General features: G+C 42.1%; 1 protein-coding gene across 1 annotated transcript in view; it reads left to right on the top strand.

Annotated features, from left to right (window-relative positions):
• Positions 1 to 17,268, top strand: part of LOC311139984 (zinc finger protein 385D-like) — a gene marked incomplete at its 5' end in the record, with an annotated part of 112,796 nt that extends 95,528 nt beyond the window's left edge. Inside the window, 6 exons of the mRNA XM_084174969.1 lie at positions 1,105 to 1,212; positions 6,081 to 6,249; positions 13,435 to 13,635; positions 13,901 to 14,082; positions 14,624 to 14,725; positions 15,697 to 17,268. Coding sequence (XP_084031095.1) covers positions 1,105 to 1,212; positions 6,081 to 6,249; positions 13,435 to 13,635; positions 13,901 to 14,082; positions 14,624 to 14,725; positions 15,697 to 15,936 — 1,002 coding nt within the window. The 3' untranslated portion in view covers positions 15,937 to 17,268. The remainder of the gene's footprint in view (positions 1 to 1,104; positions 1,213 to 6,080; positions 6,250 to 13,434; positions 13,636 to 13,900; positions 14,083 to 14,623; positions 14,726 to 15,696) is intronic.
• Positions 17,269 to 17,916: the final 648 nt, after the last annotated feature.

Here is a 17,916-nt window from a genome sequence, read left to right as displayed (position 1 = left end):
TAACCCGTCTATAGATATCTGACCTCTTTTTGTTACGCGGTTATATTCAAAGCCATTGCTACCCCGCCTGTTTACTGTCAACATTTGAGAGTGAATGGAGGTTTCATCCCAATTAATTGGAGTTTACTAATCTAATGCATATAAAAATGTTAACATGTATGAAGTGTTTTCTGTATTTAGTATAGAAAGCCAACAACAGGTAGCTCTCCTAATCCAGCTCTAACAATGGAACTTTTCCCTGTATTAGATGGCTGTTTGTTTGCTTCTTTAAATGCTGTCATTAGACAGATGGAGGTGCATACAATATCAAACAGAGAGAGAGAAGGTGCAGCAACACATGATAAAGGAAGTAAATGCTTCAACAGAAGTATCTTTTACACCTTCTTCCTGCCCTAAACTTATAGAATTTGATCTTATACACTTTTGTCTTGAATTGAGCTTGCACTGTTGGCTGGTGGTTATTGAACTTGATTAGAACAATGAATGACCAAAGAGAGAGTGAACAATTAAATGTTATTGTCTACTGACTAAGATTAATGTGCAATATGTCTGTGTCTGAGTTGGAAGACAACTGCTGTAGCTAATATTAAACGTCTAACACCTGAAGAGGCTCTAAAGCAGGGCTCATCAACTAGATTGACCCGCAGGCCAATCTTTTCTTGAGCGGATGGTCATGGGGCCAGAACATAATTACAAATAATTTGTAGACTACAATTTGACCGCAAGAAGCCCAAACAGATAAAATATTTGACTAAAACATAATCATTTCAAACCTTGCTTTGTATTCGATTACATATATCTCTCTACTATGCATGGGAATACTTTGGAACATATTTCCAAAATTAAACTCACTTGGAGCTGATTTGCTGGTGTATTTACAGTCTTTTGTGTCCAGCAAAAAATAAATAATAAAAATGTACTTTTTGTTTTGCTCAGAAGACTTGGGAGGGCCAAATAAAAATCACCTGCAGCGAGTTAGGGAACCCTGCTCTAAAGCAAATAATTGTCTCTTTCCACCCCACAAGGGATGGAAGGTGGTTGATTTCGAGGTCTGCTCTAACACTGTATCTTACTTAGATTCTACTCTCTCCTCTCTCCCCGCAGATGGACCCAGTTCAGAAAGCTGTTATGCATCACACGTTTGGAGTTCCTCCCTTGACGAAGAGAAGACACGTCTCGTGCAGCGTGTGCCAACTGAGATTCAACTCACAGGTGAGTGAGCTTCTGGGAATCACACGGGTCCAAATTCCCTCGATGAACCTGTGTTGTATTGTGTTGTGTTGAGTCGTATTGACCTGAATAACAAAGTACAATGGTACACTCCTACATGTTCGACCTATATTTACAGGATCCCAGAAGATGTTGATGAGGTCATACTTCAAACAAAGTCTTGCTTGAAACATAAGACATAATGGGCTCATGAATCTTCAAAAACTATATGTAATTTGTTATAAAAGGGGACACATTGCATCCTTATGTAAGATGTCAGTTGTGAAATAGCACATGATGTCACTTGTCTCATATGAGGATGTGTACTGAATAATATATCTAGCACAACATGCCGTCTTTATAATCTAGGGCAACTTTCTTGTAAAGGCTTTAAAGTTGGAGTAAACAACTGTTATCTTGCAATACATTACCACAGTTGTTTAATAATAAACAAAGTAGTTCTGATATAACCCTCATTACTAAAATGCATGGAATCTGACTGTACAATTACCTTATTCTTACCATCAATGCACATTTTCCTACAATTTAAAACACATTTTTGAGCCAGGAGTAGTTAATTCAGTAGCATTACAAAATGGCATTGTCATACTTCCTCCACTAAGGAAGCTAGCTATCTATTCAGTGCCCCAATGTGCTAGTGATTACTCAAAGCGGTGGTTATTATTTCTTCAGCATTGAGGTCTAGCTCAGGATAATCATCATCCATCCCAGCCATCAATCACAACTCCTGAGCAAACAGATAAAGATGGTGTTTACCTATTCAATCTCTGTGGTGCCAAGATAGGGAGAAGATATTTCAGTTTGATGTCACTTGGACATCAAAAATACTTTATCATCTTTGCAAATTGACTATATAGGAGTTTAAATTGGATGGAGAAACTTAGTGGACTTGGAGGTTGTTTGGGTGGTGGATGGTACGTGTAGCTTAACTTACTTTGGTGAAGGACAGAATACCTGGACTTTTGAGTGGTGAAAAGAAAATACATACAATATGATTTAATTAATCCATTGTACCATATAATTGGGATATTCCCATCCAGTTTTCCTCTGCGCTAAGTCAAAAGTGCCTCAATAAGCTGACACAGCTCTCAAATGTATTGCTCAAACAGTACAAATATTTTTCCCTCGAGTCATTCTTTAGAGGAGGATGTCTCCTCACATTTCAACCTGAGGAGATAACTACTGACATTCTGATTGGTGGCCAGTGAAACACAAGCCACAAACTCACCCACTACCACCAAACCAGTCTCACGCTGTGGAGATCTACAACTTCACACTCACTCTCTCCACCTCTTGCTTGGCTGTTGACAGAAAATGGCAGTCTATAAAAGGGCCTGAAGTATCTGCTTTTCTTCTTCAACTTTCTGTCCTGGATCGATTGATGCATCCTTATTGGTGTCTCCATCTACCAAAGTGAACAGGGATGGAAGCAGTATTGCAGATAATAATAATAATATGCCATTTAGCAGACGCTTTTATCCAGAGCATACATTATGTGTGCATACATTTTTACGTATGGGTGGTCCCGGGGATCGAACCCACTACCCTGGCGTTACAAGCGCCATGCTCTACCAATTGAGCTACAGAGGACCACAGACTCACAGATGAGGCAGTCCCAGCTCTAAACCTGCTCTTAGTCGTTGGAATCATCATCATGGCGTTTGGTTTCTTGGGTTGTGTTGGAGCTGTTCAGAAGAACCGGTGCATGCTAATACTGTTCTTCGGCGGCCTGTTCATAATCTTCATCCTTTTGTCGGCTGTGGGAGTCCTGGGAGCTGTTGGAAGATCAGAGAAGGCTCAGGAGTGGGTAATGGAGAGTGTGGAGAAGATGGTGCCAGTGATCAAGCAGGATTTCAAAACTCAGGGCACTCTCCAAAAGCTGGAAGAGCAAGAGCATTTCTGTGGGTTGTTCAATGGGTCTCAGGACTGGGGCAACAGCTCATCAGTGCCACTTCTTCAGACTGCAAAGACACCACCAAAAACTGCACTGTAGTGGATGGACGCATTTCATACTCAACACCTTGCATGACTTACAGGATGAATCAGTTGGACGAGATCTCAACAGCTATGCTAGGAACCGCGTTCTGCTTTGCACCTTTGATGATCTTTGAAATGGCCTTATCCATAGTCGTGATCTGTCAGCAGGGCCAGCATCAGGCATAACAGACGTAGGCGGTCACTTAGGGCCCCCCGGGGCTTCTGACCAAAAATACAATAAATAAATATATAGCGATTTAAAAATATATATTTATTTACTCCGTTAGTAGGAAATTAGCTTTTAAAGTGCAAAAATGTCTCTTCACCCCATGGCAAATGTGGGTAGAATTGCAGGAAATTAGCTGTAAACTGCAAAAAAAAAAATCTCTGCCCCATGTCAAAATGAGTAGAATTACATAATTTTTTAAATAAAATTGCTAAATGTTCTCTCCGCCCCATAGCAAAATGTGTAGAATTGCAGAAAACTTGCTTTAAAACTGCAACATTTTCTCTACGCCCCATGGCAAAATGTGTAGAATTGCAGGAAATTAACTAAAATGTTTCTCTCTGCCGTCAAGGGCAACTAAAGGCCGCCCAACATGTGCGACTCAAATTTTGGAACGGATCATATACGACGCTCCGTCGCTCTGTTTGCATAGGGTGTGTAGGGCCCTTAAAAATTGTTGCCGCTAGGTGGGAGGGCCGCCAAACCAATCTCGCTTAGGGCCCCCACTCTGTCAGACTGGGAAGGGGTTTTTCTGCATAGTCTAAGGCCATCTTTACACATACAAAACTGACTAGATTGGGCGAGACAACACATTTGTATTAAATATATATTGAGTTACTGCGTTTTTAGTATTAGAGTGAAAGTCTTTCAGTTTGTGATTTCAAGAACTTTAAATATTAACCCATTCATGTCCATAACTGAAATGTATAATTTCCTTTAGTACACTTGTTCTCTGAGCTTAATGGACAAATCTGATCCCCCAAAATATATTGCCCAGAGTGTTTAAAAAATATATATTGTACTGTATTTAGTCTTTGGACACATCGGGTTACTGCTTTTTATAGTGGAGATCAAGTTTATAAATTGCTTGGCTGGGCTGAAGACAGTGGATATTATTTATTATTTGATAAGATGTCTTTCTCACTTATAGACCATCCAAAAAACGAATGTCCTCCTTCCCCATCTTAATCAAGTCTGTGTCAAATCTCAAGTATCGTTAAGGCAATTCTTCCACATCAATGCTTTAATGAAAGATGAATTATGGTCTTGATTACACTAATCACTCATTCATATATATCACTTGTGTCTTCTGGCAAAAATCTACTGATTGCTTGGATACCTGGAGCATGCTATAAGGAATAAATATATTGGAGGAAAGATAATGTAGACATTAACCAGGTCTCCATCCAACCTTTTTATGAGTGTAAAGTACATGTCGGATTAAAAATGTCACGACAGGCCTGATGGGAACAGCAAATTTGGCGGTAAACTTTCTAAATGTCGACAAAACAAAATACGCTAGACAAGGTGGGATCTTTTTGTGTCTGTAAATGTAATGATGCAAGAAATGGCAGTAGAAACACCTTTATGCGCAAATATTGATAGAATAACCAACATATCAAAGTAAACTTGGAGTCACGCGATGATATTGTGTGGTCCTTCTACTACGATTCGGGAAAGCATGCAGTATATTAGACTATAGATGAAATAAGTTATGATGAACTTCACATGGTGGTGAAAGTGCAAGTTGATGAGGTTGATGCTCCTTTCCAATAAATATCTAGGGTCTTATTCTGATGACATGATGATCGATACTTGGCTGCCATTTGAAAAAATTGCTCTCATCATGTAGGTAACCTACCCACACTGTATCTGCGAGCTGTTGGTTAGAGCGCACATGCCAAGACCAGAGAAAACCATCAGTAGAGTTGAAAATGCGATGGAAATCCATTTAACTTGTATTTTTTATTCAGTACATGGGAATTTAACAGCAAAAGTATTTTTTTTAAAATGTATATGCAATATGTCATCACGCACAGATCTTTGGTGGGAAAATGTATTTATGCGGATTATAGAATATTCACATTAATATCTGTTTGCTTTTTTTTTGGTTTTCCAATGCCAATAATTGTCTATGTCCTCCACAGACTAAATCAATTTAGGTTGAGTGTAGAGAAAATGGGTTTTATCTGAACATTTCCATTTTGTTGATTTGCTCTAATTGGCATGGAGAAAGTTCATTTTCTCCAAAAAATTGCAAACAGCAAGTAACAATTCTTTGTCTCAATGGTTTTGATTGAAACTTCCCCGATAGCACACAAAGATACTAACAATGCCCTGCCGGGGATGCGGCTGGCACAAGAAGCAATTGCATTTCTCCTAATACCTTCCCTCCTGCCACAGGCAAAGTCAGCCAGGAAGTATGTGGAGGTAAACAAGGATGACTGAAAGTCTTTGCATGTGGCCCAGTCCATGCGTCCGGGTAAATCCGTTGTGAAGGTGAATCTTGGACGAATCGTGTCTGGACTCTAAACTCAAACAGCTACATAAATGAAACATCAGACTATCACAAATTCACCCATCACATGGCCCCTGATACTATACTGAGATGTGAGACAAATAAAAAAATCACATAACAGGCAAAGGAGCATGGATAACAGTGTAAATTGGTCCTTGTTAATGTCATGGATGTTATTTTGATGTTGAACCCTTTAAAGTTTGTGTGTCTACTCAGTACTATAAAAGGCAATGCTTTGTGATGCCTGCTCACTGTGTTTTGGATATTTCATGAGTCACTGATTTGAGTTAGTTTTTGGTCATAGTTTGGCCTGGTTTAAATTGAGCCTGCTATTTGTTCTTCTCACAGAGCCAAGCCTTGGCCCACTACAAAGGAACAAAACACGCCAAGAAGCTGAAATCTCTGGATGCTCCCAAATGTAAGCTCAATGGTTCAGTGGTCACCAAGGAAACCACCAACCAGGAAACCCCTAAGAGCATCAACCCTCCAGCAATGTCCTACGGCACTGACAGGAAAGGTTGGTCATTTTCCTTTACTTTCCTTCCGTATCCACTGTTTTTTCCAATCCCCATCCACTCTCTCTGTCTGTCACTCTTTTCTTTGTCACATCCATCCAACAAATTTCAAAAGGTGCCGAGTCTCCCGAAATACCTGATCAGGTCCCTTTGGTGTAAAGGTTGCAAAATAAAATTGTGGGAGTACAGAAACAGTGTGCTGATAGTTCTCTTTCTCCTCATCCGTTTGTTTTTACCTGGATAACATTACTGTAAATGTTGTATATCTGATCATGGTGTCACACTAGAGAAATTTGGGAGTAGGAGGAAGTAGATACAGTTGACGTCTTGACGATGTACATTTACTACAGGAGACAGGCACCAGGACCAGATAAGCTTGACCGTCTTATCTTTCTAAAATTCAGTCGGTGGAGGCTCGGAGGATGACCTTCTGTCAATTCCATTAGTCTTACAGCTGAACCCATAGGACCTGGAGAAGCAGAGTGCTCTCTGGGTAACCTCTGTCCACTACTAAATTATTCCTGTATCCATCTTTAATTGCCTCATAAAATGGCACCAATGAAACCTTGGACCATGGCTCTCCAGGATTAGGTTTGAGTGCCTCAGTCCAGGGCCTTCAATCCAATGTTCCATGTGTAAGCGATTTTAAACCAGGAGCACATTTCTGGAGCACACACCAGCATCCATAATTGAGCTCAGGTCCTGCGATTCCTTTTCACACTCTGTAAGTCACTGCATTGTGAACACTCTGGTCTTGCATGCTCACACCTGCAGAATAGGATCATTCACAACTTACGGAGAGGGTATCAACATATTTAAAAAGTCATAAAATATTTATTCCAATGGTACAATGTTTTGTCCCCACATTCTATTCAGTTGTGAAGGTAGAGTATACCAGGTAACTTTTTAATATAACGTTTGCTCCACAAATGGGGTATTTCGTCAATGTATGTTTTGGTCCTCCTCATGTTTGCTTAATAGAAACCCCCTCTAGCGAGAGCTGATATCACTCTTCAGTTTCGTACCAACCTAATGAATTACAAAACAAGCTTTCGTTTATTCATCCAGTCTTTGAATATTTATGCATTTGTTAGAGAAATGCAGCACAGAGTTCACTCATAGGTGTGTCTCAAGAGCAAGCCCACGTCTCACTATGTGGAAAATATTGTTCACAAAATAATGTTTAACAATAAGACCCTGGAGGCCTCAAAGACCATTAAACACTGTATCGGAAAAGGAACATAGCCATAAATCATTTTCATCACTGACCTCCCAAAACAAACAAGCAGGTTTCTCCTCCACCTTGCTATCGTGTCTACAAAACGTGGGAGCGTCCGTTTGTCACAAGTGGCATTGGGTAATGAATATTAATGTGCTCAGATGTCAGGGAAATTAATTGGCAAGGCGGGTAAACGCCACATTATCTTTGGGGCTGAAGTATTTAGCGGTATATCAGTGCCCGTGAGCTCCTCTAATGAAAAGCAGAGGTCAGGGAAGAGAAATGGCTACAGTGAGCAGATATGAGCAATGGGGGAGAGGAACTGCAGTCTCTTTTGATAGTGGGCTCACAGTGTTGATGCAAAACTTCTGCCAAAGTGCCATTATAACACACGTTCTGTGTACGTTGTTCTGTGTTTTTTTTAAACTTGTGAACTTGTGTGTAGCTTCGAATGGACAGCCGGCAAACAGTGAGATTGTATAGATTAGTCGATGACTTAGCCACTGCTTGTCAAGCTGTGTGTGTGTGTGTGTGTGTGTGCGTATGCGTGTGTGCATGTGTGCGCATGCACGTGCCTAAGAAAGAGAAGAGTTGCCCATAACGCAGTCGCCATCTCTCAGTTACAGTCCAGTGCCTGAGGAAATGTACCCTGATATTAGCTATTAAATAGCAGATTGTCAGGGGAGCCATGCCTGTACTGACAGCAGCTACACAATAGAACAGGCATGGGGCATGGGGGCTAGCTTAGGCTTGTTCAGCCATCAGTTAACCATCACAGCTCCCCATGCACGTCTCCTAACCAACAAGGAATTCAAATATCCAAATCTCTTCTGTATGCACTGGGTTGGAAAAAGCCCTTACACAGAGACATGCATCACAAATCTGATGACTCTGTGCATTAAACCAGCTTTTCACTTGCGTGGAACTACGATTTACTGTAAATGCCCTCATTTGTGAGAAGTTCTGAGGAGGTTTGAAGCTGTAGAAACTTTCCAAAAGGATTTTGTCAGGAGAATGAATTCCAATGAGAAAGGAGGGGCTGAATGAGTCAACGTAAGATCTATGACCCCTGCTGTGAAATATCTCAAATATAATTTTGCTCTGTTATCCAAATGATTATCGCGACCATTATAAATACACTTCTGTATCAAAGCTACTTTATCAAGATCCTAATCACAGTAGATTCAAAACTGCCTCTGTAGTTGGCCTGGAAATCAAAATGAAGAAAGGAAGGAATGCCTTACAACTGCAGGGGTTTCTGTCCTTTAAGTCATGGTGGCATATCATGGGGCCCAATGGTTTTAATTAAAGAGCTTAATCCAGCATCATTGAGAAAGGTAATCAGATCTCGGGGGAGCTCTGTGATTGCCTGGAAGCCTAACAAGAGTGGAAAGATTTGAGAAGAGCATTTCTGCTCTATCGCCAAAGGAAATCTCCCGGGAGAGCCGAGAGCTATAGAGGTATAAAAACAGGTGACGAAAAGGACAGGGAGCTCTTCAAGAGGGTCATGATACCTGTCACTCGAATTCCCTCTTTCTTTGTGGCATGCACTCTCTTTCTCTCTCTCTCTCTCTCTCTCTCTCTCTCTCTCTCTCTCTCTCTCTCTCTCTCTCTCTCTCTCTCTCTCTCTTTCTCTTTCTCTTTCTCTTTCTCTTTCTCTTTCTCTTTCTCTTTCTCTCTCTCTCTCTCTTTCTCTCTCTCTTTCTCTCTCTCTCTCTCTCTCTCTTTTTAACTGTGTCACTCTCTTTTGACTTTATCTCCTCTCTTTCCCCTTTCCTTCTGGGGTCTCTGTACTCCCTCCTCTTTCTTTCACATACTGTATTTTCCATTCCCTCTTTCTCTCTCACTGTTGCTTCCTCTCCACGCTTTATTTCCCTCTGCAATCTCTCTTTCTCATTCTGTCTCCTTACTCCCTTCCTTATTTCCTCTATTACCCCTTATCTCCCCTTTTTTCTCTCTCTTACTCCCCCCCCCCCCCCCCCTCTTAGCCCATAGCTGTCAGTCCCCACCTGCTGCCTCTCTAGATTGATCACAGTCATTACCTTCATTAATGAGAGGGGATTGAGTTCTTAACACGGCCTCCCAGAGCCAGTTAGGTCACAGCGAGTGGGGATATGGATTACCCAGAGTAGAGGGCTTTTAGGCCAGCCAAAGTACACTATAATCACCTGCTCGCGAAAGGTAAATGGCTCTTTAATGGCATTATGGAGGATGAGTGAACTGCAATGCAAGAACAGACACATTCATGTTCCTACATGGCCTTTTGAACAGGTTGACCTTGATTGAAATGGAGGTGTGTCACTGAAATGGGATTTCCTGGTTAAAGGATGAAGCAAGGAGGGCCTCCCGAGTGGCGCAGCGGTCTAAGGCACTGCATCGCAGTGCTAGAGGCATCACTACAGATCGGGGTTTGATCCCGGGCTGTATCACAACCGGCCGTGATCGGGAGTCACATAGGGCGGCGCACAATTGGCCCAGCATCGTCCGGGTTAGGGGAGGGTTTGGCCGGGGGGGCTTTACTTGGCTCATCGCACTCTAGCGACTCCTTGTGGCGGGCCGGGCACCTGCGGGCTGACCTTGGTCGTCAGTTGAACTGTGTTTTCTCCGACACATTGGTGCGGCTGGCTTCTGGGTTAAGCGGGCAGGTGTTAAGAAGCGCGGTTAGGTGGGTCATGTTTCAGAGGACGCATGACTTGACCTTCGCCTCCCGAGCCTGTTGGGGAGTTACAGCGAAGAAACATGATCGAAATTGAGGAGAAAAAGGGGGTAAAAAATAATAATAATAAGGAAGAGTCACATCCATGCTTGTGTGTACAGTACACAACCACACACATACTGTAAATATAACATACTGTATATACCAGGGGAGAACGGCTCATAATAATGGCCGGAATGGAGCAAATGGAATGGTATCAAACACCTGGAAACCATGGGTTTGATGTATTTGATACCATTCCACCTATCCCGCTCCTGTCATTACCACGAGCCCGTTCTCCCCAATTCAGGTGCCAACAACCTCCTGTGGTATATACTCACCACAAAAACACAAGTACAACAGAGTACATACTCAAAAGCACATGTATAGAGACGTGCATGCTAGCACAACACATATACAGTGGCTTGCGAAAGTATTCACCTCCATGGCATTTTTTCTATTTTGTTGCCTTACAACCTGGAAATAAAATAGATTTTTGGGGGGTATCATTTGATTTACACAACATGCCTACCACTTTGAAGATGCAAAATATTTTTTATTGTGAAACAAACAAGAAATAAGACAAAAAACTGAAAACTTGAGCGTGCATAACTATTCACCCCCCCTCCCAAAGTCAATACTTTGTAGAGCCACCTTTTGCAGCAATTACAGCTGCAAGTCTCTTGTGGTATGTCGTTATAAGCTTGGCACATCTAGACACTGCGATCTTTGCCCATTCTTCAAGGCAAAACTGCTCCAGCTTCTTCAAGTTGGATTGGTTCCACTGGTGTACAGCAATCCTTAAGTCACACCACATATTCTCAATTGGATTGAGGTCTGGGCTTTGACTAGGCCATTCCAAGACATTTAAATGTTTCCTCTTAAACCACTTGAGTGTTGCTTTAGCAGTATGCTTAGGGTCATTGTCCTGCTGGAAGGTGAACCTCCGTCCCAGTCTCAAACCTCTGGAAGACTGAAACAGGTTTCCCTCAAGAATTTCCCTGTATTTAGCGCCATCCATCATTCTTTAATTCTGACCAGTTTCCCAGTCCCTGCCGATGAAAAACATCCCCACATCATCATGGTGCCACCACCATGCTCCATTGTGAGGATGGTGTTCTCGGGGTGACGAGAGGTGTTGGGTTTGCGCCAGACATAGCGTTTTCCTTGATGGCCAAAAAGCTCAATTTTAGTCTCATCTGACCAGAGTACCTTCTTCCATATATTTGGGGAGTCTCTCACATGCCTTTTGGCGAACACCAAACGTGTTTTCTGGCCACTCCTCCGTAAAGCACAGCTCTATGGAGTGTATGGCTTAAAGTGGTCCTATGGACAGATACTCCAATCTCCGCTGTGGAGCTTTGCCGCTCCTTCAGGGTTATCTTTGGTCTCTTTGTTGCCTCTCTGATTAATGCCCTCCTTGCCTGGTCCATGAGTTTTGATGGGCGGCCCTCTCTTGGCAGGTTTGTTGTGGTGCCATATTCTTTCCATTTTTTAAATAATGGATTTAATGATGCTCCGTGGGATGTTCAAAGTTTCTGATATTTTTTATAACCCAACCCTGATCTGTAATTCTCCACAATTTGTCCCTGACCTGTTTGGAGAGCTCCTTGGTCTTCATGGTGCCGCTTGCTTGGTGGTGCCCCTTGCTTAGTGGTGTTGCAGACTCTGGGGCTTTCAGAACAGGTATATATATACTGAGATCATGTGGCACTTAGATTGCACACAGGTGGACTTTATTTATCTAAATGTGACTTCTGAAGGTAATTGGTTGCACCAGATCTTATTTAGGGGCTTCATAGAAAAAGGGGTGAATACATATGCACGCACCACTTTTGCGTTATTTATTTTTTAGAATTTTTTGAAACAAGTAATATTTTTCATTTCACTTCACCAATTTGGACTATTTTGTGTATGTCCAAATAAAAATCAATTTAAATTACAGGTTGTAATGCAACAAAATAGGAAAAACGCCAAGGGGGATGAATACTTTTGCAAGGCACTGTATGTTGACAGACAAACTACAAAAACACATTTAACCCCGCTTTTCAAGGACAAATACAATTATTATCTTGTGCTGAAAACCTGCCCATAGAAGGCGGTAGGTTGACAGCTCTTGGTCTCTAGTGAGTTGGCTTTGATTGAGTGATTGGATTAGTGTGACTGTGGGGTGTATTGATACCTGGCACTCAAGAGAAGGCTGGGAGTATGTGAATAATAATTGCAGGGGGGTGAGGGTTATTGCTTTCCTCTTAGCATAAACAGTATTCATCAGTGACAAGATGAGGCCCACCATAAATTGCCATCCAATTAATTATTCACTCAAATGCTAATGGTCGTGGCTTCATGTGATATAACAGAAATATCAAGTATGGAAAGTGTCAACTAGAGTTAATGGTGTATATTGTAATTTGGATATTGTAGAGTATTATGAATGAAATGGTTTGGTGTCATGTGGAACTTCATGTAAAGTTTTCGAATAATTTAATTGAGAACTTACGGAATAAGCAATTACAATTCATGCACTGAAAGATTTATCAATACTCAATGATATTATATTGTCACAAATCACATTCATTATTTTTTACGTTCATCAACACTAATAAATGAATACAATTCTGTGTTTGTAATTACATACCCAAACAAATTATTCCTCTCAAAAATCACCTTAATAGCAGAAAGTGAATGAATTGCATGTTTTTGGACTCAAATGTGATAAATGTGTGTCTAGTGATGTTGTAACTCCCATCAGTATTGTGCGTCTCTGACACCTCTACTGGGATAAATAAGAGCCATACATAATGGTTCGCAAAAATAGCACGACATAATTCACTATTGATTTGCTCCCTTGGATGGCGATCTTCACTCTGTGTCATTGCAGTAGAGAGAAATGAGAAGAATTGACATCGATCAGGGGATGCTGCCAAGGCTAAAATTTCATTTTGGTAAATGAGGAGCCAGTTCACTGTATTCTTTATAACAACTTGTGTTGTTTCTCTCATCAGATCGCATTGATCCATATATTACTTTCATCTCTATACATGAGACAATTATTTTTGGTGCAGTGGTCGTCTTGTTAATTGACCTTCCCTGCTGAAATAAATTATCTATCGCCCTCTGCAGATGGCTTTCCGGGTGCATCACCACTACCGCTATCTCCTGTGCTCACACTGGCTCCAACCTTGGGATCCCTGGCATCAACCCTGGCACCCATGACATCAATGTTACCCCCCCTGGCACCTACGCTGGCATCAAGTCCCAACTCATCCACAGGGACAGAGACTACCTCAGCCACAGGAGGGGACGACAGGGCCTCGCCCAAACCCAGCTCACCTTTAGAACCAGACATGGAGGTGGAGCAAGAGGCTGAGACAGACCCAGAGACAGAGGAAGAGAAAGCCAGGCGTCTGCTCTACTGCTCGCTCTGCAAGATGGCCGTCAACTCAGCATCTCAACTGGAGGCTCATAACAGCGGTGAGAGACCTGCCCTCCGCTCAGTCCCTCCTGTCCCTGGGGGCTCAATCGCTAACCCTTTATAGCAGCTCTTAAATGGAGTTCACTCTTCTGTCAATGTGAAGAACACAGCCAATCATGTTCATCAATTGATTGGTAGGGTATATTCATTGGCAAATAATGTCAGTGCCTCTCAATGCTGTTTACATAATAGTGGCAAGGGACTGTGGATGCAAATGCCTGATAGACCTTATTGTGACACACTTTGTCCTTTTTTATCATCCAGGTACGAAGCACAAGACCATGCTAGAGGCCAGGAGTGGTGTTGGCTCCATCAAGTCCTTCCCCCGGCCAGGGGTCAAGAGTAAGCTAGCTCCGCCCACCAAGGCAGCCACGGGCCTACAGAACAAAACGTTTCACTGTGAGATCTGCGATGTGCACGTCAACTCCGAGACACAGCTTAAACAGGTGAGAGACACCAGGGTTTTACATGAACATTAGCCATTGTAAATTATCACAGTTCCATGAGTGAAAATTGTGAATTTAGTTAATGGAAATTGTTTGAATTCACTATGTTTAAATGTCAGGTTCTTATCAGTGGTATAACTGTATCTGTCTCTCTTGTGTTCGTTGAAGTAGTGTCTAACTGGAAATTCTTACGAAGCCTATGTAATATAACCTTAACATTACAGAAAATAGTTTTCAGGCAGTGATTACACAAAATGAATAGAAACAAATTAGTAGGTAGGCTTTCAAAACTGGATGAATGGAACATGTCTTAAAATTGAATTGGAACGTTTTTTTAAAATATATATTTGGGCTTTTAGGGTGCCGCGTTGATCATGCAATTTTGACGTTGCATTTACTAGGCAATTTTCTTGTTTTGATTTGTACCTCTACAGCTGACAACCTTCCAAATCAATTAGAGGTGTTCTGTCCTCCTTGGTCTTTTGGTAGTCTCTACCTTTCTTACTATATAACCTTACTGTCCTCTCCATCTCTCCTCCAGCACATCAGCAGCAGACGTCACAAAGACAGAGCGGCAGGCAAACCGGCCAAACCCAAATACAGCCCCTACAGTAAACCCCCGAAAGGCCAGGCCACACAACCAGTAAGTCCCTTCTAGTCTCAATACTGACACAATAAAGGTCATCACAACAGAGTCAGAGGAATCACCCAAACAATCAGAAAGTCTCTACTCCACAAATCTATTTCACCAAAATGTGAGGGACATGATTGAGGGTATCTCATGCTCTTGTTTTGTAATCTAAAACTATGTATTTCATTATTCGTCTATTCAATATCCCCTGGATATGAAGTTGATATGGTTTGTGACTTTACAGGCCTAGTAAAAATGAAGGTCTGAGACAGGCATGCTAAAGGTGGAATGTATTGAGGGAAAAGTCAAGTTTCCATCATGGGTCTCATAAAGTGGCAGACAGAGATAACTTGCAACTAGGCCCAGGGGTTGACAATCTGTGGGAAATGACTCCTCTAAATCCCATCATCAACTGTATTAACCCAGAGGAGACACTTTTATATGGAAGAGCAAAGATTCCTCCAAGTAGGTTAGAATACATGATTCAGTTGATTGACAGCACATAACAATTTCCATCTTTGTGTTCAGAGGAAGCTCCATTTCCCTATCACTGATACAGAAGACGTTTCAAAGAGCTCCATTGACCTTCAAACCCATACTCTCAGACACTGATTGAGTTTTTTGTTCTCTGTCTCTCTCTCTCTCTATATATATATATATATTTCAATGTAAGTGCTTTATTGGCATGGGAAACGTATGTTAACATTGCCAAAGCAAGTGAAGTAGATAGTAAACAAAAGTGAAATAAATAATAAATATTAACAGTAAACATTACACTCAGAAGTTCCAAAAGAATAAAGACATTTCAAATGTCATATTATGTATATATACAGTGTTGTAACAATGTGCAAATAGTTAAGTAGAAATATGTGTTGTATTTACAATGGTGTTTGTTCTTCACTGCTCTCTCTCTCTCTCTCTCTCTCTCTCTCTCTCTCTCTCTCTCCCTCCCCCCTCCCCTCTCTCCCCCCCCCCCCCCCCAGGTGAAGCTGACAGTGGGGAAGGAGTTGTGCCAGCCTCAGATAACCCAGATAATGCCCGCTCATCTGGCAGCATTGGCAGCAGCAGCCATGGGCTCGGCCTTCCCCGGCTTCCGCTCCACCCACGCTAACTCCCATGGTCCCACCTTTTTTCAGACACAGACCCTCCCTGCTGCTCTGCTCCGCCCCGCCCCCGGGCCTGTCAGGACCTCCCATACACAGTTACTGTTTGCCCCCTACTGACTCACAACCCCACCCTATAGGCTCTATGGACTTCCCATGACGGACGTGCCACGGAAGTAGTTATGAACCAGGGTCCTCTTCCCTCTGCTTATCCCTCTATACATTTGGACCACAGGCCACCTTCACCAGAATATGTGGATAATGGGCACACAGGTATTGTTTAACCCATACTGACAGATAAACCCTACTGGGCTGGGAAGACCTCCCGTTATGGATTTCCCAAGGAACCCATCAATGGCCCAGGGCCAGAATTGATCAGTGTCCCCTTCCCTCTGCTGTTTCCCCTACATTCAGAGAAGAAACACACCGGAACAACTAACGGCTAAAAGCAACAGATGGCCGCGGTGTGTTAGTGATCACCTGCTGGTTGTGAACGATCCAACGTGTAGAATCATGGGGAAATTTTAACGGAAAATAACAGGCTTTTAACCGTTCGTCGTCCTGGTGTGTTTCTTCTCTCAAGACTGCGATCTTCACCAAAACATGTGGACTACAGACAACCTGAAGCATTACATCTGGACTACTGCCCACTCCATTCCGTTTGGATTGCTACTGCTCTACAGTATTAACCCTGCATCGCCTGTTCCACTGGACTACAGGCCAGTCTCATCATTACTGTAGGACCACCCTGTCCAATCTACTCTCCCGTCTTCACTGAGTCATTGACTCATCACAATTCCTTCCTATAGTAGTTAGTACTTAGTAGTACCCACACAGCCACCCCTTCTAGTATTACGGGGCTATTTAGCCTCACACATTCCTGTACCATTCTCTTGCCCACTAATCATACCCAAGAATCGGACTTGGAGTAATATTGTACTGCAATAATGTATAAGACAAACCAGTGAACTATGCAGTGTCATTTCTGTCTAATGCAAGGCACAGTTTGAGCTATAAATGTGCTAAAGGGATATCATATTTGTAAAGATAGTGTCACACTAAGATCATTGCTTCAGTGGAGGTAGCTATCACTCATGTTTGTAAAGAAGACTGATAAGGATCTCCTCTTTTGCTGTATGCACTTTAAGTCCCCCCTCTGTTGATGTCTACAGTACATTAGATGGCTAGAGTATGTGTCCTAGTTTCTCTTGCATTATGTGTATGTGTCTGTTAGTGTGTAAGTGTTTGTTCCTTTGTGTGTGTGCGTATGTGTGTGGGTGTATATGGGTGTTTGTGTGTGACCTTGCCCTCCACCTAAAGCCATCCCAGCTGACACCCAATAAGCATTCTGAATGACCACGTCATGGGCTAAAGGGACCACTAAGGCTTGTGTATAATATCTGTTAATGTGTAAAAGATGAACAATTTCAAATAAAATAGTCTTACTTTGTTAACTTTGTTGATGCTACAATTCACCAATGGGACTGTACAGTCCAGGAAGTAAAATCATTGACAAACGCAGGTTTCGGCGCTATCAATTTGAGCTCACCAAAAAACTATAAGTCATCAGGTACATATTGTAGCCAGTTGTTCAGTCTGTCTGTGGTCCTTTCCATGAACCCATAATCCTGTGCGTCAATCCCCAGTCTGTAGTATATCTGCCCAAAAGACTTCTGACAACATTCCTGACACACACAACTCCCCTCTCCAGCCAGAGGGAGTTTACTTCCAACACTAATCCGACTCCAAAAACAATAGAGCAGGCCGCCTGATGACCAGAGAGCAAGTCCTTGAGTGTGTGACAAATGGGTATTGAGGTTCCTTGGTACCACACGGTACCATACAGAGGGGCTTATTTCCTAAATGTTATCACCTTACATTTATAACCTGCTTATTAGAAACACAGATTGGATTGATGAATTGCTTCAGACTTGATGCCAACCAAGCTTTAGATATCTTTTGCCCTTTATTATAGAGGGGTGTTAACCTGTCTTTTTCTCTGAGGACAGAAAATATGCATTTTATGATTGAAAGAGGGGATTATGAAGAATTTATCTGGTGGGCTGTGGATGTGTAACAGCAGGTGTGTTTATATACAGT

The sequence above is a fragment of the Coregonus lavaretus genome (genome assembly GCF_964263955.1).
Source record: "Coregonus lavaretus genome assembly, chromosome: 13".
Classification (NCBI taxonomy): Eukaryota; Metazoa; Chordata; class Actinopteri; order Salmoniformes; family Salmonidae; genus Coregonus; species Coregonus lavaretus.
This window is presented reverse-complemented; position numbering and strand designations above follow the sequence as displayed.